Raw genomic sequence first — 26,334 nt, forward strand, 5'->3', positions numbered from 1 at the left:
AGAAACAAAGAGCAGAGTGGCCGCCATAGGCAAGCACCCAAACAGCCATGAGAAATAATGAATAAAAATTCGGGACTACGGGGCGCGTGGGTAGCGCAGTCGTTAAAGCGTCTGCCTTCAACTCAGGGCGTGATCCCGGCATTCCGGGATCGAGCCCCACATCAGGCTCCTCCGCTGGGAGCCTGCTTCTTCCTCTCCCACTCCCCTGCTGTGTTCCCTCTCTCGCTGGCTGTCTCTCTGTCACATAAATAAATAATAAAAAAAAAAAAATTCGGGACTACATCAGTGGGAGGCCATTTAGTGTGGGGTGAATTCTCATATGCTATAAAAATCTGAAACAATTATTGTATTCTCCATAAAACTGGAGTAAACACACAGTAACGATCACTGCATATCAACTATTCCTCTGAGTGATAATCAACGTAAGGAGGCCAGGTCATCAAGAAAAGATTTACTGCTGTGCAGTATTCTCTGTTACCAAGTTGAGGGAGTAGATAGCGCACTGTAGAAATAGGTCTAGTGAGTGTTATCAGCTATGAAAATCATATAGCCCTAAAAGAGAAATTATTAGCTCTCCTTAAAATGTGGCTCTCCGAATGCATTCATTCCCAAAGCATTTCAGATCGCTGAGTTTTGCTTTAGAGTTACAGACTTGCTGAAGTTATTACCCGAGATCTCAGCATATACGGTCAACTACTGCTGTTTCATCTGTAAACCAGCCACAGTCTGAAAGCGCTTTCCACGGTGCCCGTGGCGAGGGAGGACGGTTATGCTCTGTGATCCACAGCCGCACACCGGGTCCGTAAATAATTAAGAGTTAACACCGATGCAAGAGCTGGCAGGACGGGTAAGGATCAATGCTTTTCTACACAAGACTACTTTCTTCACAGGGGAAACTACAAAACAACGGAGTTGTAATAAGTCATGTCCGTGTTGCCACGGATCAAGTTCTCAAATGGTAGAATCGGCTGACCTCGAGCATGAGAAGGGCTTAACTGAGAGGCAGTCCTGCATGAGTGAATCCTAGAAAACACTTCTAATCACGAGAAGTAGGGCATTTGGATGACATCTGGGTTTTTCTTTTTCAATTTGCAAGTTATTTTTTCCAAAGCACGAGGATGGGTAAAATCTAGAATGTCTTTTGCAAAATACTTTACAGCAATATCTTTGAAACAATCTCATTCTGTAATTGAAACCTTGAGGGAAGGGGCTTTGTTCTTCTTCTCCTTATATCCTTATTTCCCTGGAATACACCAAAACACCATAACAAATACATACATACATACATACATACATACATAATGTAAGAAAACGTTAATGTATATTTCAGTCTTCAGGAACAATCAGGGCACCCAGGTGGCTCAGGTTGTGATCCCGGGGTCCTGAGATGAAATCCTACATAGGGCTCCCTGCTCTGCGGGGAGACTGCTTCTCCTTCTGTCTCTGTCCCCCCTCTCTTTGAGTAAGTAAATAAAATCTTTAAAAAAAAAAAATGTAATAATCAAAAGGCAATAAGCTTTGTGGCTTCCAAAAATTCTTGTTATGTCACTAAGGGTTTTTTGGTTTTTTTTGGCTTTTTTGGGTTTTTTTTTAGTAAAGATTTATTTATTTGAGAGAGAGAGAGAAGAGCGAGCAAGTGGCCACACATGAGAGGGGGGAGGGGCAGAAGGAGAGAGAGAATCCCAAGCAGACTCACCGATAAGCAATGAGCGCAGAGCCCAACTTCGGGCTCAGTCCCAAGACCCCATGATCATGACCTGAGCTGAAACCCAACAGTTGGACACCTAACTGCCTGGCTGCCCAAGTGCCCCATCACTAACGTTTTTAAAACATTGTTTGTTATACACAAACAATGAACCATGAAACACTACATCAAAAACTAAGGACGTACAGTATGGTGACTAACATAACATAATAAAAATTTTTTTATAAATAAATAAATAAATAAATAAATAAATAAATAAATAAAACATTGTTTGTTTCAACCTGGAAGGCATAATAAGTAAACAGTAAACAAATTTCAACATAACAGCTATTCAGATGGGAAGGCTGAAATCACTTATGTTAATTGTCTGCAAAACATAAAGGACGCTAATGATAAGTGGTCTCTACCTATTTCCCTCGACGGATTAGAGGTTTTCATGTGAAATTTTATATGCCTTTTTTCTCAGGTCAGTCTCCCTCATTTGCAACAGAATGCACACTCCACTCTCCGTCCTTAAAGATGCAGCAACCCGCAGGGAACTGTCCTCTGGGAAAGGACAAAGGCAGACCAGAGGGAAAGCAGCCCTGGAGTTCAGAAACTGAACAATCCCAGTATGGTTCAGAGAACAGCCAAGTCCGACAATGTCCCCTGGAAGATTCCAGCAATGGGGCCTCTTAACTGCAGAGGGAAGATGGAGCCATCCTGCCCGGAGGCGCAGACCCAAGATTACGGGGCCGCTCCTCAGCTCCCCCTGAGGAGTCTGTCAAAGAAGCCCTGTGAGAACCAGGGAAGCCTTCTCCACTTTGACCAGCAAGTCCCTGGGACGCGTCTCTGCCTCTCACACGTTGAGGAGATTAAGGGGCAATGGCTGTGGGACTTCACACTCGCTGTCTCAGCAAGAGACCTTGGAAATGCCCACCGGGAAGGAGCCTGGAAGCTGGAAAGAGCCTGCAGGCTCTCCATGTTACTTTTCCAAGAGTCTACCTGGAAGCCGTAAGAATTCTTCACGCTCTCTATTGCCCTGGAGACTCCACTCAAGTTTGCCTCCAGACCCCGAAAGGGCCCTCCACACAGCTGACTCATTTGAACCCCATCCTGTGCCTCAGCCCATCAGTGAGGGGTCGCTTCCTCAGGCCTCTCTTCCACCGCCCAGCCCTGCCACATGGCCCCCTGGTCCTCAGGTGACACAGCTCCAAGCCTCCTGTGCTCACTCATGGGCTGCAAAGCAAAACAGGTCTCTGGGTTGCCGTATTACCCCAAAGGCCAGGGCGTCCTATGATGGGAGACAGCACAGGAAGTCGCTACTGAGGGGACACATACTTTTCAGGACATGTCGGCTCCCAAGTAAAAGGGTACAATAGTTTGGGAAGTCTACCTCACTTCTTCTAGAGAAGGTCAGCTTGGGGACGGTCTGTCAGGCTGCTAGCCTGGTAGCAAAGGTGGCCTCTTGCAAATCCAGGCCGTTTGAAGACAACCTGGCACGGCTATTCTAAAAGCAGAGAAGGGACAGAGTGTTCAAATTTCTAATCTTCTCTCCCCTCCCCCACACCACCAAAAAGGAAATATCCAAAACATCTCAGCTAAGAAACTTAACTGCCTCTCCTTTCCAGATGTCTGCTTGGGAATTTGGGGTAGATTTGAGCAAAACTAAAACATCTATTTTTAGAATTGATTTCCGAGAGAAGCATTGCGTCTGTCCAGGTGTGTTTGTCTTTATCTGCTCTCATGCCACGAAAACCGTTCATTACTCACTTTCCCAGCCCTGTGTCTGTTCTGACACAGCAAGCCTGACGGCATGCTCATCGGGGCGCCTTGGTCTGTAGCCCCCGAGTCACGTAACATTTATGGGGGAGAGTCTTCATTTCAAGAGTCTCCTTGAAGAGCACAGCATTTCGCTGCAGACTTTGGGGGACGAAGTACGACAGCCACACAGGGTCACGGTTTCCATTCTGAATTACCAGTGACTTGGCCCCATGGCTTCATTACCATCCACTTGGGAATTGGTTTTGTCGGGTCGAGAAAATATAAAGGCCAGAAACATTCAACAGATTTGCAAAGAGAACTTCAGAGGACAAGGATAAAAAAGAGCAAGACGCTGCTTTAAATCTAGGACGACCTTTAACAGCCGCTTCTGCCAGACGGTGCCTTTACTGGGGAAGCGGGTAGAGGGCGTCACTCCTGAAACCAGCCCTGAGTGTTCAGCTCGGTCCGCAGGTTATGGTAGCGGATCTGCCATCCTTCCCAGGGATGAAGAGACTCTGAGGCAGCAAGGGGAAGGTCCAAGCTCGGTTTCATCCACCCCATTNGCAGGATCAGCAGGAAGGCCCTAGGTTCATTTGGAAAGTCACAGAGAAATTCTCAGGAATCCTCAAGCACAAGTTTGCGGTTCAGAGGAGGAAGAATGAGACTGGTGGAAGACGCAGTCTTTGTTGATTTTAACCCCAGCCCACCTAAAGGCGTAAACAAAGGCTGGGGCTATTAACAAAGCCACAGGAAAAGGCAAATTACTGTGTTAGCCTATCAATGAGCTATTGCTACAGGACAAACCGCCCCACACCTCAGTGGCTTAAAGCAACAACCAGCTATTGTTTCGTAAATGTCCGTGTGTCTGCTGGGTGTGAGTTGATGGAGGGTGGTCTCAGCTGGGTAGTTCCACTCCCAGGGTTCTTCATCCTTTTCATGGAGACAAAGGGCTGCCCTGGGCATGCTCTTGCTGTGGTGAAGAGAGGGGTTCAAGAGGACGAGGAAGCATGCAAGGCTGGGGTCAGTATCTCGCCTGGTTCTTTTGGCCAGAGCAGGTCGCATGACTGAACCCTGGGGCAGGAAATTCTGCGCCACCAACAGTGGGAGAGCACGGAGGTGTTACCGGCAAAGGGTGTGGATGCAAAAGTTGATGGAGAATGGAATCATGAATGCAAATCTACACGTGCAGACCAGAATGAAGCTCCAAAAAGATACCTAATTCAGCTGTGTCAGAAAAAGGGAAAAAGAGAGTGGTCTCGGAGAAAGATGGCGTGGATGGTTGGAGCAGATCTCTAGAAGGGTGCTCAGGGATTTTGCTCCTTATCCTGAAAGCAGTTTGAAACCACTGAATGGACGGATATGGTCAGATGGAGACAGGGTGGACATGACCATTAGGTGAGAGCGGACTCCGGCAGAACAATTAGTGTCCCGATATGAGATGTTACTAGTTAGGCTCTGATGAACGCACTGGTGGTAGAAAAAGTATCTCAGTTGCAGAGGTATTTAGGAGATAGAATCACCTAAACTTTGTGCATAGACAGCGGTGAGGGGAAGGAAGGTGTCAAATATGACCTCCAAGCTTTGGGCCGGCCTCACTGGGTGGCAAATAGTTCCGTTCACTGATCTAGGTAGCCTTGTGCAGGAGGGCGAGGGAGGGGAAGGAGGGTAGGCGGGGGATAAGTCTTGACTTGAAGTTTGGGCATATTAAATTTGAGGACCTATGGATCATTGGAGTGGAGATTCTGAGCACGTAGTTGATTAGAGAAGCCATCAGGGATGGAGATAGGTATCTGAGAGTTTCTAATAAAGCAATGCTTCCTAGAACAGGTGAGGTCTGTGTCCAGCTCTGATTTTAAGATGGAGTTAGCAGACATACGGTGTAAGTGATGGGATGCCTCAAGCCATTTGCACAAGATGGCATGTGGGTAATCGTAACTGACAGGCAGGATCTTTGTAAGACTATAACAGAACTAGTCTTGGTAAATTCAAAGGAACAACTTGGTCCAAGGGCTTGAGGGTTTAAAAAATTCTGCGGAGTTCAATATATCATAATCACATATTATCAAATAGTGGAAGGTTACCCAAAATCACAACAGGGAATTAGACTGGAGGTAATTTGGACATCTTGGTGTCTGGCGATGACCCTGATTTATTCAATATTGTTTCTCCAGGACTCAGTGCAAGACTTGGCATGAAATAAGCAATGTTTGTGAATGAATAAATGAAGGCCTAAGTAACTATAATCTATGAATTAATATGCTAAATAAACATTTGTATATTACCACTAAAAAGAAGCAGTTTTTCACCAATCACAGACCACTCATTCTATACTTCTTTAAGCATGAATCTTTGGTAACCAGCTAAGCTTCTGCAGCGCAAAGATCCTGTCTGCCTGCCTTTTTTTCCCCCTGCAGAGGTAGTGATTCATCAGTTGCAATTTAGAGCCAGTGCTCACTATATCAAGGGCCCTCCTTAATGCCCATCACCCAATCATCCCTTCCCCCCTCCCTCCAGCAACCCTCAGTTTGTTTCCTAGAGTTCAGCGCCTCCTATGGTTTGCCTCCCTCTCTGTTTTCATCTTATTTTTCCTTCCCTTCCACTATGTTCATCTGTTTTGTTTCTTAAATTCCACATGTGAGGAATACCATAAATCATATGGTATTTGTCTTTCTCTGACTGACTTATTTTGCTCAGCATAATACCCTCTAGTTCCATCCATGTCGCTGCAAATGGCAAGATTTTATCCTTTCTGATGGCTGAGTAATATTCCGTGGGATATATGGACCACATCTTCTTTATCCATTCTTCTGTTGATGGACATCTGGGCTCTTTCCACAATTTGGCTATTGTTGATAAGCTCCTATAGATATCGGGGTGCGTGTGTCCCTTCGAATCAGTATTTTGTATCCTTTGGGTAAATACCTAGTAGTGCAATTGCTGGGTCGTAGGGTAGCTCTATTTTTAACTTTTCGGGGACCCTCCATACTGTTTTCCAGAGTGGCTGCACCAGCTTGCATTCCCACCAGCAGTGCAAGAGGCTTCCCCTTTCTCCATGTCCTCGCCCACATCTGTCATTTCCTGACTTGTTAATTCTAGCCATTCTGACTGGTGTAAGGTGGTATCATTGTGGTTTTTATTTGTATTTCCCTGGTTCCGAGTGATGTGGAGCATTTTTTCATGTGTCTGTTGGCCATCTGTGTGTCTTCTTGGGAGAAATGTCTGTTCATGTCTTCTGCCCATTTCTTGACTGGATTTTTTGTGCTTTGAGTGTTGATTACGGTAAGTTCTTCATAGATTTTGGATACTAGCCCTTTATCTGATAAGACATTTGCAAATATCTTCTCCCATTCTGTCGGTTGCTTTTTCGTTTTGCAGACTGTCTGCCAGCCTTCTGCGCCCTCCCTCCTCCTTCTTCACGCGCCACAGATTTTCTGCCGCTGTTTGCTGGAAGGGCTGCTTCCTTCCGGTGGCTCCATACCAGGCCAGGCCGTGCAGTCATCTAACATTGGGAATGGGCGCTGCAGGAGACCCTGCTGTCCAACCAGGCGATGGGGGCCGCCCCTCAAAAAATGTATTGAAGCTTTATTTAAATCTTACACTTCCTTAATGGAGGCTTTTAATCTGTCTATTAAAGGGTAGAAACCAGGAGCTAGCAAACTCCGTGCTATGGACTTCAGCCCACTGTCTGTTTTTGTGAATAGTTTCATTGGAATGCAGCCACACCCATTCATTCACATCCCGGCCTTGGGGGCTTTTACTCGCCTGTGGCTGAGCCACACCACAGTCCTTACAAGACCGTGGGGCCCACAAAGCCTCAAATATTAACTGTCCTGCAGGTGATAGAAGAAGTTTGCTGACCCCTAGTATGCCCAGTGGAGAAGTGCTTGCCTCTGTGCCTACCAGCCACTCACAACAACGCAACAACTTTTTCACCTTATAGAGTAGACATGAACCCATTGGCAAAAATACCGATTCTTTTATTAGGGTGTTTTAACACGTGGCCTGACAATGGGGCAGGTGCCTGTAAGCGAGGAGGGCCCAATCTACTCTCAGTTCTGAAATCAGCTTAGTGTTATGACCTGGATTCCAGGGTTTTCATGGTGAACTGTTTTTCTTGCTGTCATTCCCTCTCTTCCTCTATAATATTCTAAATATCCTCTATAATACTCTAAAATATGCCTTCTGGAAAAAGATCTTTATAGTTCATTCTTACTAAAGTGTGAAGGGCTTTAGGCTCAAGGAATGTCTGTGCTCATCTTTCCAATTAGAGCAATGTATTCCTCCGTTTTAGCTATCCCTGAGCTTTATATCTGAAACACTACTGCATTTCTTTTACATTCTTCTGCTTCCGGGGTCAAGACCTTCCTGAAGGCAGAGACCACTTATATATCTTTAAACTTCTAGAACCCATTACACAGCTAGAGTCTATCTCTAAAAATATTTATTAAAGGAAAAGATGGGTGGAAGAAGGAAGATGGGCAGGCTGGCAGGCTGCATGGCTTACAATCCCTGGTTTATTTGCATTTTTTAATATAATAATTTTTTATTATGTTATGTTAGTCACCATCATTTTGACAGAGGACATGACTTGAAAACCAAACAATGAAGCTGCGTTGGTGGGATTTTAAACATCAGGAAGCAAGCGGGGGAGATTTTGCGGGTAGGGAGACCTTACCTGCACTCCCTTAAAATCTACAACAGAAAGCTGTCTGTCTCCCTTCATTGCTCAGTCTCCCCTGAAGCTGAAAAGGGAAATGTACATCCCACATCTAGGAGAACAAGGACTAGCCTCCTCTGAAATATAGGAAAAAAGCGAAATAGATTCAAATTAGCAAATGGGGTAACATTAGCATGAAAACCAAACGAAAAGTATTTGCAAGTCTCTTTAGAAGAAGGAATGAGACAAAAACGTTGAATGCTAGTAAGACATCCCCCGAGCGGTACCTGAAGTAGCCGAGCATGTGTTAGGAGCTCCTGGAATCCAGCTCCCTGGGCTTGAGCCCTCTCTCTCCTTCTCTCTGGCAACGTGGTCTCAGGAGTAGTTCTTAACAGCTCGAAACCTCCAAGTCTTCCTCTGTGAAATGGGGATGCAAATAGTACCCATCTAATAGGCTTCTGATGTGGTAAATAGAACAACTCAATACTAGCTTGTTTTTTTTGAAGAAAGCCAGGTACTCATTCATTCATTACGCACTTCCTGTACGCGAGTCACCGACTTCTTCTTTCTACGATATTCTGATCCAGAGTGAAAAGATCCATGCATGCAGCTCATCTGAGGTGTCTGAACATTAGAGTCAATACAATATTATATCCTCCACAGACTTTGATTTATTTAAAACCTGTGGCACACCTAGCACTATCTCTAAATGCTGGGTGACGTCAGAGAGGGAGCACACACTGTCCCCGCTCCTGCAGCGCCTAAAAGCTTGTTAGGCAGGTATTAACTAGAGACTAATAGATGGCATATTGGTTGTTGGGTTGTTTTGTTTTGTTTTGTTTTTAGCTTTTTCGAAACGTTTCACGCTCCATAGCACCATATTTTACTGTATTGCTTACTTTCTTTCTCCCAATGTTATTGAGATATAATTGACACAGAACGTGGTGTAAATTTAAGGTGTATAATACAATGATTTGATATATGTATGTATATATTGCAAAAAGATCACTGCAATAAGTTTAATATCTATCACCTCACATAGTTACAACTTTTTTGCCTTGAAATAGGACAGACAGCGTGCTGTTAATTAGTAGAAGAGGAGGCTGTGGTCTCAGGGAGACCGAGCCAGGCATGGCTGGAAGGCGGAGGTGGCCTGGCAGCTACCTTTCACGGCGGGAACCGTGTGTGACTCTTCCCCCCGGGCATCAGCTCCCCTAGAACAGACGCTCCGCGGAAGCAGGGCTCCTGTCTGTTCCGTTCATCCCTCTATCCTTAGTGCCTGGAACACAGCCTGGCACATGGTAGGCGTTCAATACAAGTTGAAGAAAGGAAAAAAAAAGTGAAGTCAATTGGTCCGTTTGTGAGGTTAGGACCAGCCTGGTAGGGGAAAGTGTTTGATCCCCTTTTCGTTTTATATATTTTCTCCTCCAACTATGTATGTGTCTCCCTTCAGCTCCTTTCAACCTTCCCCATCTTCCCAATCTGATTTGTGTTCATCTCTTCAATGCACCTTGGGTTAGTGGGGATTTGCACCAATGTTGCTTCATCCCCTGGGCAGCATTGTGTCTCTCGTCCAGCAAAGACAGTCGTCTAAGAAGATGGTGAGAGTAGGCAGTGACAGGTACCAGCAGCTGCCCTGGGGCCCAAAGCACATGACTGAGCTCTGGGCGTCACAGCATCTGGTGTCCCCCATGAGGACGAGACTCCGTAAGCTGTCTCTGTTCTGTGCTGACACTGACTCGTCAGGGATGAGCCTGCTGTTCGTTGCCTTGCTTTCACGAAGGGGCCCTTGTGTAGCAGACCCTGGGCGGTGAGCGACAGGCTCCCCGTGCTTTCTGCCTTCTCAGTTGGATTCTAGAAAATGTGACATTTGGCAGAAAGTTGAACTGGAAATTACAGTCACACATGCAAAAGAAAGTTCCCAATAATCTTCTGAGACTCATAATGGAAAAATATATCCCAGATTTCACCGAGAGAGCTACAGTTCCGTAATTGGCACGGTTGCCATTTCTCTGTTGGTTATTTTAGAAGGGGATTTTTTTTTAAGACTGTTGCTGATTCTGAGTTTGCTCTTCTTGTATAATCATCCCAGAGTTACAAGCAAGCATTCCAAACCACACTGTATCTCTCACAGAGAATAAAACACCGTGGTTCTTAAAATAGAATACCTACCTTTTCTAATCACACAATTGCTGGAAAGCTACCAGCTGGAAAAGGTATATTTGCCATGAATTTTACGATCAGACAAGGACTACCCTGTCTGAGGAATGAGGCCTCATGAGCTTGCCTGATAAGAAACCAGTGGGCAACGTTCATAGCAGGAAGAAGAATTAGATTACGCCTTACCCAAATTATAATACCTTCAGTAAGACTTTTACTCCATTAAGACACACATATCGCTATAGGACAGGTGCTAACCCCCATAATCTTTAGCATTTTTCATTATTTTCCTTTAAAATTTGCACCCGGGAATTGAAAGCCAACAGTCCTTGCTCTAAGCCCACTGCACAAAATGCAAATGATGCCTTAGTCATATTTCTAAAGGAGGAGCTTTAATTATTCATCTTCAAACAGTTCTGCCAAGATAAAGGTCACCGTATAATTACTGTCCCCACCCACTGGCCACTGGCAGGGAAATTGAGAGCAGTGCTCCTAAATCCTTGATCCATAGATCACCAGAGACAGAAGGGGTCTCGCCACAGTTTGTTTTCCATATAAGGAAATTGAGGACCAGGGAAGGGAAGTGCGAAGGTCAAACGTCATGAAGGTCAGAGTTGGGAATCGGGGTTGTAAGTGAAGTGCCCCTGCCACTCACTTGTACTGGCCCTTCATTAGTTTCCGATGGCCGCTATAACAAACCACCAGCAACCAGGGGCTCAAAACAGCAGAGATGTACGCTCTCACAGTCCTGGAAGGGCCGGAATCCAGAATCAAGGAACTGGCAGAGCTGCGCTCCTTCCAAGGTTCTAGGGGAGGACCTTCCCTTGCTTCCTCAAGGTCTTCCTTCACTGTGGCTGCATTCCATCTCTGCTTCTATCCTCGGGCAACCTTCTTTCCTCTCTGTCTCTTTTCTACCCATCTCTTAATAGTCCACGTGTCAATGGATGTAGGGTGTACCCAGATAATCCAGAATAAACTCATCTCGAGCTCTTCCATTTAATGATATCTGCAAAGACTTTATCCAGATAAGATCCCATGCACAGTTTCTAGGGTTTAGGACATGAACCTATCTTTCCAGAAACTTCCATTCAACCCACTCCACTTCCTCTTCTACCCAAAGTAGTAACCATCATGATATCAATTTAAAAAAACAAACTTAGTGCTCTTACATGGTTTGTAGCATCTTTTCTCCCTATTTACAAGTCTTATTAGAGTCAGACTTGCGTACTCAAACTTGGAATTCTGGCTCCATCGTTCACTAGCAAAGTAACCTTGAACAAGTTGCTTATCTATCCCTCTAAGCTGCAGTTTTCTTGGCTCTACTATGAGAACAGTGATCTCCACTTTGTAAGGTGCTTGTAAAATCTATATGATAATGATGTGAAAGTACTTAGGTGCTCAGTAAGTGCCAGCTGATTGTAAATTAGAATGAACGATTTACCAACACCAATCTATTCCTTACCACGTGTATGCATTTGAGGTCCATGTGGGGGACACATGTCCACCAGCCAAAAACCCTTCTGGCACCAACATGGAAGAGCAAGCTCATTGTTGTATGTTGACAACGGGTGTGTGGCCCGCTCAGCAGTGAGGGGAGAATTCTCCGGATTCTCTAAATTGTTGCTGTCCCAGCCCACACCATGGACCTTTGGATCTTCAGCAGAGGACAAAATAAGGAGACATTCTGATACCAGAAAGGAGACAAGATTATTCTAGCAACTATGGGGCTAGTCCCTTTGGATATGACTAACCTGAGGTAACACAACTCAGGGTTAGTGTGTTTGGGTTTGGGTTTCTGAATGGGGGGGAGGGTAGAGAGGGAGGAGGGGAGAGGGGAGGCCAGCAAGCCCAAGAGGGCTACAAAGTCTGGGTCAGGTATCCAGTTATACAACCTCCTGGGCCCAGAATATTGTCCTGAAGCAAATAACTAGAACAGCCAAGCATCGAACAAACAAGCAAGGGAGGAAAAATGCATTTCCCACGGATGGTTCTTTAGTTGTGCTTTTCCAAGCAAATAAAGGCAGCATAAACTTATACTGTATTTACACAGAGACAGTGAGTTGCCAGCCACACCCCAAACATTTTTGCATTTATAGTTAGTCCATCTCCTAGCTGAAACTCCCTCTGAGGAAATGAGGTATCAAAAACTTCTCTCCCCACCTGCCGCACAGGATTCCGCTACCCCCCGCACACACCATCTTGTTTAGGGGAGGGAAATAAAAAATTCTGAATTTACCACAGTAATTGCTGCCAGCAAGTGATCAGACCAGAACTAGACACAATGAGCCTGCATGCAGGCCACGGTTTCATAAGAAGCAATTCTATTTGGAATAGCAAAAATAAGACACCAGTCTGGAACCACCAACTCCCCCTCCCACCACGAGACCTAAATTCAAAGTCTTTCGGAACTCAGTGCAACCATTTGCATCAATGTCATTAGTCCAATGCTCTGAACGAGCCTGGCTGACATAGACATGGGGTCCTTTACCGAGTGCCCAGAAATCTAGGCCACCGCCAGGCACGGGGGATGCAGGGACAGGTCATCTCTACCAATTCAGGTCTCTTCGTGTTACTCTATGCAGATGTTCTGTCTTATTGTTTTCCTAGGTCTTCATGTCATTACAACTGTGATTCTGGATATTTTTATTAATCCATATCTTCTTCTTATGAACATAAAAATGTCATGTCCACAGAGAATCTGTTACGCCCTTCCTGTTACGCATGCCCACCTTTCCAGAATGAGCATCACTGGGTTTTGAACACTAAGGCAACAAATCCAAGGTCAAGGCTCAAACCCTGTGCCAGCCAGTTGTCTTCCCTCTACTCCATACACGCAAATTGAACTCCAAAACCTGGCCTACGTGCTCCCAAATGGATGCCTTATGTCAGAAGGTGTCCTGGAAAAGGGGAAATGGATAGAGTAATTTAACCACCTCTAATGAGGGGGAGGGACTGATACTGCACTTTGCTATTGTAAATGCTTATGAGTATTTATTTATGACTTGAATGGAAAAGCACATTTGTTTGAGGACTGTTTGTGTATCATTCTGTAGGTCAACTTGCCTACTCCTTTAAGAAGCTTATTCGAATACCTGCTCTGTGTCAAGAGCTAGGCGAGGTGCTTTGGTTCTATAATATATAAGACACAGTATGAGTCTTCAACAAAATCATTATAGAGTAGAAAGACAAGGTGGGGGTGGAAGACGGATGGAGAGAGAGAGATGGAGCTTCCCGAATGGATCAGAGCCGACTTCTGGAGGAAGAGGGTCCAAGCTGGAATTTAGAGATGAATGTGTGTTTGCCAGGCAAAGTGGAGACAGGCAGGCAGATGGGAACTACCCGAGCCAACATGTGGAGACGTGAAGTCCAGGGCACATTTAAAGAGCAGAGAGCAGCTTGCTGTCACTGGGGTACACGTTCCGCAGGAGTTCGTGGCAGGAATTGGCAATGATGACTCTGGGTGTGCGAGGGTTTGGTTATGGTTTCATCTACTCAACAAATGTTTATTGAGTTATGTTATTACTAAACAGAGGGATTTAGAACAGGAGCTAGGAGCTGAGGGTAAGGGGGGAGATAAGACATAAATCTGCAAAGTAAGATACCTTGTGAAGGAAGATACTGCCCGTAAGGGAGGACAATAGCAGAGCAACCTGTCATTCATTCGTGTGCATCAAGAACAGCGGACTAAATACTAAGTGAGCACCCACCACACCAAGAGATAAGACACGTTCCTTGCGCTGAAGGAGCTGGGCAATCTCGTGGAATAAACAGACACATAAATAGAACATTATATCATAGCAAATTCAATAATCAACATAATAGCATTTATTGACAGCTTACTAAGTTCCAGATACAGATCTCAGTGCTTTATATTGACTAACTTCAATTGTTCTCACACAATAGGTAAATATCATTATTGTCTACATTTCACAAATGGCAACATCAGCCCCAGAGAGGTTATTCACTTGCTCAATCACAGCTGAGATCAAAATCCAGACAATTTGACGCCACATTCTTCACCATCACAGAAAACTACAGAAGCACGGAGATAAGCCAGCCTAGACGTGGCCAGGGAAGACCAGTCCTTCTATTCCGCCAATAGTTGTACCCTCTCTGAGGTCTCCAGGGAATATGAAGATAGCTTATAGGATCTCAGGAAACTACCAAATGCCTAATACTTACCAGATTGTGAAACATCTAGAGTTCAAGCTCAAGGGTAAACCTTTTCCCCAAAGTCCAATTAGGTTACATTTCATTTCACTCATATTGTTGTAATTTTTCCAATCCCCATCCAATTCAGGCTCATCTATCCCCTTAAATACTAACCCTCTCACTATATGCTTGTAGGGTCACTACCGAGAGAAGGATACATTTGATAGGGAAGCTGCTAATATTTCTTTTCAGGGTCCCCTTGTACGGCTCCCAGTATTCTATGTTACCTAATGGTTTTTGAATAGCACTTTGAAAATTCCTGGCTGGATTTGCAGACTGTTCATTTATTATGTATCAGTTTCATTATTCTATACCCAAAGAAATTAGAATATATTTCTCATTCAAATTACTGTAACTTTACCAGTTCCTACCTAATTCAGCCCTCCTCTATCCTCATATCCACCACAAGCATTGGGTTGGCAAATAGCAAGAAGGGGAGAATTATAGGAATTTGTAACTCCGGTGATCTTATTATGAAACTTTATCATAAATAGGTGGTAAAAAAAAAAAAAAAGTCACAGGATGTCAGAATGCCAAAAAATGACCTTGTTCTTGGAGAAGAAAGTGCAGGATTGGGAGATCTGTGTCAGTGAGGATAGCATTTGCCTGCAGGTAACAGAATTCAACTAGAATGACCTAAATGAGTAAAGGTTTTTTATTTTTTTTGAGAGAGAGAGACAGAGAGAGAACAAGGGAGGCTGGCAGGGAGGGGCAGAGGGAGAGAAAGAGAGAAAGACTATTAAGCAGGCTCTATGCTCAGCGCAGAGCCCAATGCGGGGCTCGATCTCATGACCCTGAGATCATGACCTGAGCCAAAATCAGGAGTAGGTCGCTTAACCAACAGAACCATGCAGGCGCCCGATAGGCGCTCTTATAATGTAACCAGAGCCCAGGCCAGAAGAGATGTCGGCAACCTGCCAGGCTCCTTCTGTTTTCCTGTTCCGCTGTTATCTTTGCAAGACCACTGGTAGACTTTCGGATATCAAGCCACATTCCAGATAACAGGAAGGGCAAAGATCAAAAAGGAAGAAGCTAGCCAACTCTGTCCCCTTCGAAAAAGTGTTTCCAGAAGCCACATCCTGCAAGTCCAGTTTCAATCTCATCGCCATACTTGAGTCACATGGCCTCTGCCAGCTGCAGGCAGAGCACGTCAGCACGGTCATTCCACACGTGCCGCCCCAGCAAAGCAGGGTCTTCACAGCGACAAAGATGGGGAGAGCTCACGTGGGGTCAGCAGCTAGCAGTGTCTGCAGCATCACACGCAAGCTTTCCGGGGACAATCACAGAGAGAGAAGAGCAGAGAAAGGGCAAATCAAAACAGGTTTTAAAATTCAAGGGAAGACATAATTAAATAAATATCAGCCAAACTTTATCTAAGAATTTTCCCTTTTAAATTACTTAACAGATCGTCCATGGCCCTAAATCTCCCAAGATGAGGCGTGAGACAGGCTTAGGGAGCACAGGAAGAGGGCGCAGCATGCCAGCTCGGCCACCCAAGTGCGTGCCGTTTTGTGCCCAAATGATGATCCATTCCCTGTTCCCAGAAAAGAAATTGCAAAGTAAGGAATATCAGGCAGATAAACGGGTCGGATCACAAGAGGCATTTGTGTATACTTTAAAACCATGTTTGTGTGGTGGGAGATGGAGAGCCACTGAACAGTCTGAAGCCGGAGGGACTGGCTCACGCATCCGTGGTGGACAGCTCAGAGGGCGAGGGCTGCCGGCGGCCGAGGAGCCCCTCACCCCTGCAGCAGTGCGCCTCCCTGCGCGTAGCTTGCCCTCGAGGGCCTTCTCCTCGCATCCTCCTGAGTCAGAACACTTCGGGTATGTCTGTGTTGGCATTTCCAGGTGAGCCCCCTGTTTGTGGGTTAGTCAAAATCATGAGGGGTCAGTAAAGTTCCAAAGGTGTTGAGTGCCTGTTGGGGGCGGGGGGTGTCATCACAGCCCTCCTGGGCCTGGCGCCTGGAGTGGCCTGCAAGTCCTTTTAAGAAAGCAGGCATAATCAGGCTGCTGGCGGATGCTTCCAGATGCCCACAGGCGGTCTAGGTGATGACCTTCTCCGCGTGCGGGCTCTCAGCCTGCTCCTTCGAGCTGAGGGCACGGGAGCTCTGCAGTGCTCACCTTCCCTGGGCTTGAGCTGTTCCCGGGGTCCCCTGGTGTCCGATGGAGCGGCCCATTCCGGGCACCACCCACTTCTCCTGAATTCAGGTCCCGTTTGCCCAGCCTCGTGTCATCATGTGCCTGCTACGGGATAGCCACTGCAATGAGTAGGGGAGGAGGTTTCCAAAATATTTCATAACTAGTAAAACACGTGCCCTAACCCCTTGAACCGATGCCTCACCCATCCGGACAGGCACCCGCCGTGAATTACAGGGGCCAGCTGGATGCCAGTCTTGGAATTGGGCACTAACTTACAGAGACGTTCTCTCAAATCTCCTCTTGTCAAATAATTTACTGGGGGTCTAGGGCCTAGAGCAGGCCCACCAGTGACAGGCACCATCATGGGGCAGAATGTTCTGTCTGAAGGCGAAATCTTCCGCACCTTCACCTCGGTTGTGAAAAAAAAGACTGTTCTTCTGGATACATCCTCCATGATCTGAGGGAGGACTTTGAAAGCTAAAGATTATCCTTCTGGTAGATTTTTTTTAAGACTTTTTTTTTTTTTAAGATTTATTTATTTGAGAGAGAGAGCAGAGGGAGGGGCAGAGGGAGAGGGAGAAGGAGAGAAGCAGAATCCCTGCTGCGCGTGACTCAGACTCGGCTGGATCCCACCCCAAGGTCATGACCTGAGCCAAAATCAAGAGTCAGATGCTCAACCCACTGAGCCACCCAGGAGCCCCCTTCTTGACAGTTTTTAAACTGGTTTTGTTTTTAGCGGAGTCGTTTTTACAAAAGCATCCCAGTTTGGAAATCCAGTCCAGGTGGACTGCATTGCTGGAAAGCGGGGCGAGGGGCCCACAGGTTCACCTTCAAGGTGTTCCTGGAAGCCCAGGACCCCAGGCATCCCCGCTGGAAAACCACCAAGTTCATTCCTCATCCGCAAGAGGGAGAAAGTGAGGCTCAGAAAGACATGACCTAGCCGTGGTTTCAACTGGTTCAAATCAGACAAACGGAGTCCAGGCTTTTGACCGCTAGCCCCCCCACCCCCCACCCCGGCTTGCATCAGCCCCCCACTGCAAGTGCAACCCCAGCTTCTGGGTATGGAGCCCGGAAGCCACGAGTGAATAAATCACAACTAACATTTGTTTGCTCCTCACTCTCAGGGGATCCGTTTCACCTCTACTGCCTTACATGATACAATAGCCCAAACCAACACCTACTGTCTCATAGGACGGAATAACCCAAACGAACCAACCAAGAGGGGTTACATGATCTACTCAAGGACAGGCCCCTAGAAATGAGAGCTAGTTCTGAACACAGCATCCCCTTAATGGAAGTTAGTTAGCATGTGTTTAGAGCAAAGGCTCTAAATAGGTTAACACCTGGAGTCGTGTTTCCCAAAGGCTGGTGGTCCCAGCGCAGGAGCTCCCGTACTAACCGGGGAAATTGTCAGAAATGCAGATTCTAGGGCCCAGCCCAGACCTTTTAAATTAGAAACTTTAGGGGCGGAACCCTTAGAACAGCAATCTGGTTTTTTAACAAGCCCTCCAAGTGATTCTGGTGACAGCTCAAGTTCGTGAAGCCCCGTGCTAAGGAACGAAATCCTAGTTCTATCTCCCACCCAGCCCTTACGGCGGCCCTGCTCTGGAGGAGCCTGCAGGAGAGCAGGTGCGAGATCCCCTTCCCCTGGGACGTCAGCCCTGAGCAGGACCTGGCTCTGCCTGCATCTCTGTCGGGAAGGCGCCCAGGCAAGTCTGCACCATGCACGGTGCTTCGAAATCATACTCGTTGTTCTTTGCTGTGTGCCTAGCATCATAGTAAATCCCACATAGTAAAAGACACACAGCGTCCTCCACCATACCTCCCTCTACCGCCTTCTCGAGGGGTTTGGAACAGAGCCCCTAAATCCCAACATCACGGTGCTCGCAGCGCTTCTCAGGCTATGATGTGCGAATGTGTCACCTAAAGATGTTGAAATAGAGATTCCAGTCCTGCAAAACTTAATATTTAATACAGATAATAAGATTGTGGACTCAAGAAAGACTTGAAATCTCCTTCTGAATACTTGTGAATCTTTCCCAAGGCCCTAAAATTATCCCCGAAGTTAGAAAAGCGAAGAGAAATTGCTAAGACCAGAGACCCCAATGATTGCCGTTCAGATTGGACATAAACATTTACCATCAGGCGTTTGAGGGCTAAGAGTTTTGAAGCTGATTTGTCCTCAGGGAGATTCCACCTACTCTCCCCTTTAAAAAGATCAGTAAAGTGGTCAGAACGAGCGAGATAATCAGCTCAACAGTTGCCTCTCAGGGTTCCAGGAGGAAAAGTCCCTCAAGCGCATCCTTTGTAGTAAATGCTGCTTGGGTAATTGCTTTCATCTGATGCAAGCATTATGCAGAGGCGCCTGACGAACTTCACAGAAAGGAGACAGACCCAGAAGACGTCCATTTTGTATCTTGAGCCATGAGACCGTTTCATCGAAACCTCAGAGACAATTCCCAGGTTTTTCTGAGTAACTTTACAAGTTGATGCAGATGACATGAAAACTCCAGAGAACAGCATCTAATCTCTACTTCCCGATAATCACAAAAACGTGTTACTGGATCATGACTTTCTTTGCAACTTCAAGAAACTCCTAAGGACTATTTTGGATGATGGCCAATAGGGACAAATGCCCCCGAATAAAGATGGGTAACATGTATGGATGGTCCCCCATTTCGGGGGTCTTCCTAGCACACCTGGGGATTATCGGGTCAATGCAGTCTCCACGTATCAGGTCAGGCCACTGAAGTCCGTGGGCTGCCGTGGCTTGCGGTAACACTCCGCACACGTGACACTCTGTCTTAAAGGAATTACTGGATGTTTTTATTACATTTTATAAATCTCTCTTTAATTGATAGGGGAAAGGAAGCTAAACAATGCTCTAGTTAAAAAGCAGGACAACATCACCTCAAGGTAGCAACAGGATGCCAACTTTTAGGTTGCGACGTTGCTTCATTTGTTCATCTGCATAAATATAGATATTCATCCTGTGACTCTCAAAAGGAGAATTAAAGCAGGATAAATTCTGCTGGGCTCATTTGAGAAGCAGGCTTTGTAAAGTACTGTAATGATCTGTCACCAGTTCCCTGAAGTACTAATATATTTTCTTTAATTTCACTCCGCAGAAACCCAAAAGCCAAGATGGCCTTTCTCCAAGAGCGGAGTGGTGAGTGTTGCGCACTGTCATTTTTGTTTTAATTAAGCCTCTCGTAGCTAAGAAACTAAGAGATGGCTGAAGCGCCCCTTCATCCGACTTTATCTTTGCGTGATAGCAGATGGCACGTGGCGTTTAAATGATAGCCGCCCATCCATGCTAGCGGCTCCAGAACATGCCAAATGATGCCATTTTGTGCAGCGAAATGTGCTAATTGCCAGTGGCTAACGAGCTCTGCCAAAAAACAAGCAATCCTAATATTGCAATGCTTTACAACCCGAATTTATAACCTGACGCAGCCCAGGAAACGGCTCACTCGTTGAAGCAGGCTTGCACAAGAGTATGCCCCGGTTTGCGATCAGCACCGTGCACGTGGTGAACACTGAAAAATTAATGAGATATTATAGAAGCAAATTCCACAAATACACATCTATTTCTGGGAAAGCCAGCTGGATGAGTCCCAGTAGGTTTTTAAAATTCATTCTTGGTTCCATCAATTATTGAAGAGTTATAAATCGAAATCAATGATCCCTGATTCTTTACTACAGAGGACAAGGGTTGGCCGCCATCCAGCCTTTCCTTCAGGCACATTTCATCATATCTTTACACCTGCAGCCAGCAGAGCAGTAGGGCCTTATGGGTCGTGGCTATGCCTCATTCTATTAAAAAAAATCTGGGAGGGGCGCCTGGGTGGCACAGCGGTTAAGCGTCTGCCTTCAGCTCAGGGCGTGATCCCGGCGTTATGGGATCGAGCCCCACATCAGGCTCCTCCGCTATGAGCCTGCTTCTTCTTCTCCCACTCCCCCTGCTTGTGTTCCCTCTCTCACTGGCTGTCTCTATCTCTGTCAAATAAATAAATAAAATCTTTAAAAAATAAATAAATAAATAAAAATTTAAAAAAATCTGGGGACACCTGGGTGGCTCAGTCGGTTAAGTGGTTGCCCTCAGCTCAGTTCATGATCTCGGGGTCCTGGGATCAAGCCCCGTGTCGGGCTCTCCACTCAGCCGGGAGCCTGCTTCTCCCTCTGCCTCCGCCCCTCCCCTTGCTTGTGCTCTCTCCCCACCCCCCCAAAATAAATAAATAAATAAAATATTTTTTTTAAAAAATCTGCCCACATGGCCTCCAATCACTTTGTCATCTGTGGACACACACACACTGATATTTTTTTTAAGTCCTGTGGCTAAATCCAAAGCCCTCTGAGGTTCCAGGCTATGTAGTTCCAATTAGTGCTCTGTGACCTTGGCTAAATGAATTATCCTCCCTCAGCGTCAGGTCCTTCCCTGTAAAGAGGGGATGGCAATAGTGGTAGCCTCAGAAGGTGTTCATGATGAGTAAATCAAATAATGTTTGTGGAGCTTACCTCAGAGCTGGGCGTGTGACAGACACTCAGTCGGTGACTGGCCATATGATTGGCAGTATGATTGTAGTTAGGATTTGGAAAACTACCTGTTCTCATAACTCAATGTATGAGTGACTTTCACATAATTCTCTCAATCATAAAAAATTTGTCGGGGTGTCTTCGTCAGCTTGGACTGCTATAACAAGCTACCACAGACTGGGTGGCCCGAACAACAAATACTCACCTCTCACCGTTCTGGGGGCTGGCAAGTCCAAGAGCAGGGTGCCAGCATCGTCGGGTTATGACGAGGGCTCTCTTCCTGGCTTGTAGGTGGCCACCTTCTCGCTGCATCCTCACATGGCTGAGAGAGAGCACACTGCTGTGTCTTCCTCTTCTTATAAGGGCCCAGAGCCCATCGTGGGGGCCCTACCGCCATGACCTCATCTAAACCTAATTACTTCCCAGAGGCCCCCTCTCCAAATACCATCACCTTTGGGGGTTAGGGCTTTAATAGATGAATTTTGAGAGGACACAAACATTCAGTTCGTAGGAACACAGCCTAAACATTACAAGGTTCAAATCAGAAACTACTGGTAAAAATCTGTCACCAGGGCTGTTGCTCTTCAGTCACTTTCATGTTGTCCCTCTTCAGGGACACGATTTGACTGTTTTCCTGGCAGATCTGAGACTGCCTTTCCTGGGCTCCTTCCTCATACAAATGGAGGCAGGGCCAGTTACCAGTCAGGTCCGAGGTCCCAGGAGAGGGGGTATCTCCCACCAGCTCTCCTCCAGAGCAGGGAAGCTCTAAGAGCTGCTGGGGAGATAGAACGTGCTGTCAGAAGGGAGAAACCTACGTAAGGAAGGGGTCCTCCCACAAGGGCACTCCTCTAAGAGGACCAATCTATTTTTAGATTTAATAGATCTATTTTCCCCCTAAAGAAACAACACGCCCCACGTGTGCTGGGTGACTGTACGTGCCAAGCACTGGGCTGGAGAGCTAACACACCAAGATGCCCATCACCAACTCACAACTGAGAAGGTTGGACTGACATGTAAATTAGGAAAAAAATGTGCGAAATGGCTTGCACAGGGTTGGACGTGGGTAGGCAGCGGTGGAGAGCCACAAAGAGAATAATTAGTGAAATGACAAAACGTTTCAGCAAATGTTCTCCGAAATGAAGGGAGATTTGTTTCTTCCCAAGCCTCGTTTTCAGAAGGATATAGTATTTCCTCCCTTGAAAATCAACCAGTCTACTTTCTCGTTCATCTCTTGAGCCTAATTGATCAAGGAACTCATATCTCTAGAAATGACAATCCGCAGGAATCGAATAAGCACACTGCTACGTCGTAACGTATTTCCCCATCTGTTACAGATTTGTTCTTTCTTCCCGTCCTTTCTTCTCTCCATTTCTTCCCAACCAGTCAGTAACAACATTAGCAATAAAAGCAAACCCCTATGTAGTGTTTCCAGCCACCAGGTATGGATTCTGCTACACGCGTTCCCGGGTCTGTCCGTCCCAGTTTACACATGTGAATCCGTTAATGATCACAACAGCCAACATGGTAACATTACCATCCCCCTTTTGCAAATGGGTCAGCCGAGGTTCAGAGAGCTTGAACACCTTGCTTGAGGTCACATCGCTCTTAAATGGTAAGGTGGGGACTGGCCACCAGCAGTCCCAGAGAGTCTGGCTCTGAGTCTGTTTCCATCCTGACATTGCCCTGCTCCTGCAAGGTCGTGGGGCTCCACGACCAGACCCGGACACGCTTCTTTCCTTTTTCTCATCAAGCTCTCAAAAATCTTGCTTGTTCTCACCAATTCAATGCCATCTTTACCCACTTCTCCAAAATGTATACATCCACCTATGTCATTGTGCTCCAGTTCCACGGCCCCAAATGCCATCCCATCTACCTCTTAGTTATTAAGTTTGAGACCCCAGAACTAACCTTGGCTTATTCCTTTTCTTTGTCCTCTCTCTCCTTTCAAATACACTTCAAATGCTTCTCATGGCCTCTCCTAGCCAATGCCACCATAGCAGAAGCAACAAGACCCCCAACAATAGGTCTCTTACTCTAAAGAGTTAATGTGACCTCTGGAAGGACTGTCCCCTCCCTCATCACTGGTATGTCCACCTGGCGCTTTGGTCAGGAGGTTGGTCAAACCCATGGAAAGTAACAGTGAGTGCCCCTCAAGATAGAGGGCTGGCGCCCACTTTCCCACAGCCCCAACACTGCTTCTATTGTCTCGGTTTCTTTATTTTCCAACTGACTGCTGATTTTTTTAATTTCCACAACATGCAGTCGCTATGGTTTCAGACATCAACAAAAGGCATATGTCCCAATTGCTGTAGGAGTTCTCCAGCTGGCTGTAAGATTCCTTTGCTACTGTGGAAGCTAATGAGCCTCTAACAGATTTCTTTCTCAGTGCCATAACCCTACCAGAAAAACCAGCCACTGCCCTTGAGCACATCCTAGAACTATTACAGGTCTCCTTCCAGATACATGGGGAGCCGTGTAACCACAGGAGCAGATAACCCGTGCCTTCTCTTGCTCACAACCCATCGAGTTGAGTAACTTCCACCAAATTGCTTAGATCCACCATCAAGCACCATGCCTCATGCCTGAGGCTATAGAACAAGTTGAAAAATAATCTGTGATAAACACTTATTTGAAACACAGCCAAGTTGACTTTAGAAAGCCTTCCACATTGTTATGAGAGTTTCTTCCCGGTTTCATTGGTAAAATGAACTCTTTGAGTGGGCAATTCATGATTTTGCAACAGAATACTGAATGAGTCAAAAAAAAAAGTAAAAAGGTCAAACATATGAAGTTTAAAAACCAAGTTACAAAAGGATATATTAATATGACACCATTAAAATTACTTGTAAATACGATCAGAAAAAGGTTTTCAGCAGTTATCGGGGCATAGAGATTACAGATAACTTTGATTTTGCGTGTTTTTTTTTGTTGTTGCTCAAATTTTCTGCAACGACCCTTGTAATCAGATTTTTAAAGCTAGTATTATTGAAAATAAAAACTATAACAAAGATAAGTGGGCGGTTCCATTCTAAGGAAACTAGAGTCTCTAGAATATTCTGGTATTCTGTAGCAGAGAATTATCATGTTGGGCAGTGCCTTTAACAGTCTGGGCTTTATTTGGCCATCTGGTAAATGGAGTTGAGCTAACACATCTGAGGCACCTTGATGCTAAGGGACTGTGATCCAGTATTTGGAGAAGTTAGGACTGAGAAGGAGATTCCATCACCCGCAGGGCAGGTGCTAGACTGAAGTTTATGTTTGCTCTATGACTGTCCTGAGCCTTGGATTTTAGTCTTCTCACAAGTAAAACAAGATATTTGGACTAGACATCCTCACTGGCTTCTGTCCTCCGGGTCTGACATTCTGTGGTTCTGTGGGTCAGACCCTGGCTCAGAAATGCCTTTTCAACTGTTAGTGGCTCATAGACAAGACGTGCAGTCTGTTCCCATGCATATTAGGGAATGAATGGAAGATTCTGAGGCTACTAAAGTTGTGTCTTTAAAGGATTCATGCTTGAAAGTCCTTTTTCTTTAAGCAGGGCAAAGACAAACCCAAGTGCCTATCCTGTCTGGAAAGCTGCCTGTCCCCCGTGAAGATGACAGACTTCAGAGCCCGCGAGCTCCACGGCCTTCAGGTAGCTCAGAACTCGTTGCTGCCATGTCAGGGCTTCCTCTGATTGTCGTGGTCGTCATTATTTGAAGTCATCAGGTGATTGCCTTGTTCCTAATACCAGCAGAGGGCAGGAGACAGCCCCGAGGCTGGGCAGAACACAGGCCGCTCTCTCGCAGGCACACCGAAGCCCAGGGAAGCGATTTTATCTCAACAAAGCTGATGGCTAGAAGAGCACTCTAGACCAGAAAGCCCAGTACAAATGTCGAAAGCTGTTACCGTTAGTCACCTGTCTGGGTCTATTTCCATAAGACACCTTCTAAAGGTCTCTTTAAACGTTAAAACTCTTCTTTCATGGTTCTTCAATAGTTCATTTCAACAGGCATCACCAGGGGAACCTGGATCAGACTGCCCAGTTCTGGGTTTGGGCTTCTTTGAGGTTTTGTGGGTTGTTGGTTTTTTTTTTGTTTTTTTCAATAAACGGAAAAGGGCTCATGAACTTCTGAAGCATAATTCAAAACAACACCGATTTGGATTTTTTCTCATTTGAAACAAGAAGCCCTGTCGGTGTGCTGTGCAGCCCAGGCCTTGCGTCGGGAGGAACTAGCGTCCCTCACGTCTAACCTGGATGTAAGTTCTATGCTTTCAGCAGCTGCAGCGGCCACTACCAAGAGCGATGCCAAGGGCCTGCACTGGGAAACATGGTTCTGGAAATCGCCCGTTCCTGCAATACTGCAGGTCAGCTCACCGAGGTGGAAAAGTTTTGTTCTCTCTTTTCTCCCATGTCCAGGATAAACCTGGAAGGCAGTCATGGAAACACATCAAAAACTTTCCACCGACCAATTAGACTTAACGAAAGCAGCAAGAGGCCCTGTGGGAACTCTTTGCAAGTGAATGCACTGATTTCTTGGACTATTTATTAGTTCTTGAGATGGTAATGCTGGCTTTCAGTTTTGCAGCAGATGGAAAATATTAATTTGGTTCTCTGGGGACTCATTTCCCCCACCATGCTAAAAAAAAAAGGGTTGAGAGGAGGGTCCCTTCTTTCAGGGGGTCTTAAGAAAATTGTATTTATTGTTTATTTTTGTTTGTTACTTTGTTGTCTCTTCTTTCTTTTTTTAAAACATGGCCTCTCAGGTTTGGTGAGATCTTTTAAGTCAACTAGTCCGGCTCCCCAGCTGATGTCTGAAATCTCTTCTGCCTTATTCTCCTCCCGTGCTTGCATACCACAAGGGCCAGGGAGCTCACGACCACCCACAAAGCACCCGTCCCACCTTTGATCACCTCCTTCTTTCGGAACTCCCGTTCCCTCATGGACAATGCCAAGCAAATGCTTCTTCTTTTCTTTCTTTTCTCTCTCTCTCTTTTTTTTTTTTTAGTTTTTATTTATTTGACAAAGAGAGAGAGTATGAGCAGGGAGAGGGGCAGGCAGAGGGAGGGGGAGAAGCAGGTTCCCTGCTGCGGGGCTTGATCCCGAGACCCTGGGATCATGACCTGAGCTGAAGGCAGACGCTTCACCGACTGAGCCCCCCAGGCGCCCCGCAAATGCTTCTTATCACCGTCGGGCGGCAGT

General features: G+C 46.0%; 1 protein-coding gene across 1 annotated transcript in view; it reads left to right on the forward strand.

The window, feature by feature from the left end:
* Nucleotides 1-2,347: 2,347 nt before the first annotated feature.
* PLEKHG7 (pleckstrin homology and RhoGEF domain containing G7) overlaps nt 2,348-26,334 on the forward strand; it is a 50,677-nt gene continuing 26,690 nt past the window's right edge. Inside the window, 11 exon segments of the mRNA XM_040637811.1 lie at nt 2,348-2,525; nt 2,527-3,057; nt 15,883-16,036; nt 16,119-16,301; nt 16,592-16,628; nt 16,630-16,685; nt 19,745-19,785; nt 24,691-24,826; nt 25,342-25,499; nt 25,566-25,613; nt 25,615-25,695. Coding sequence (XP_040493745.1) covers nt 2,370-2,525; nt 2,527-3,057; nt 15,883-16,036; nt 16,119-16,301; nt 16,592-16,628; nt 16,630-16,685; nt 19,745-19,785; nt 24,691-24,826; nt 25,342-25,499; nt 25,566-25,613; nt 25,615-25,695 — 1,581 coding nt within the window. The 5' untranslated portion in view covers nt 2,348-2,369.

Source organism: Ursus maritimus, unplaced genomic scaffold (assembly GCF_017311325.1).
Source record: "Ursus maritimus isolate PB19 unplaced genomic scaffold, ASM1731132v1 scaffold_21, whole genome shotgun sequence".
Classification (NCBI taxonomy): Eukaryota; Metazoa; Chordata; class Mammalia; order Carnivora; family Ursidae; genus Ursus; species Ursus maritimus.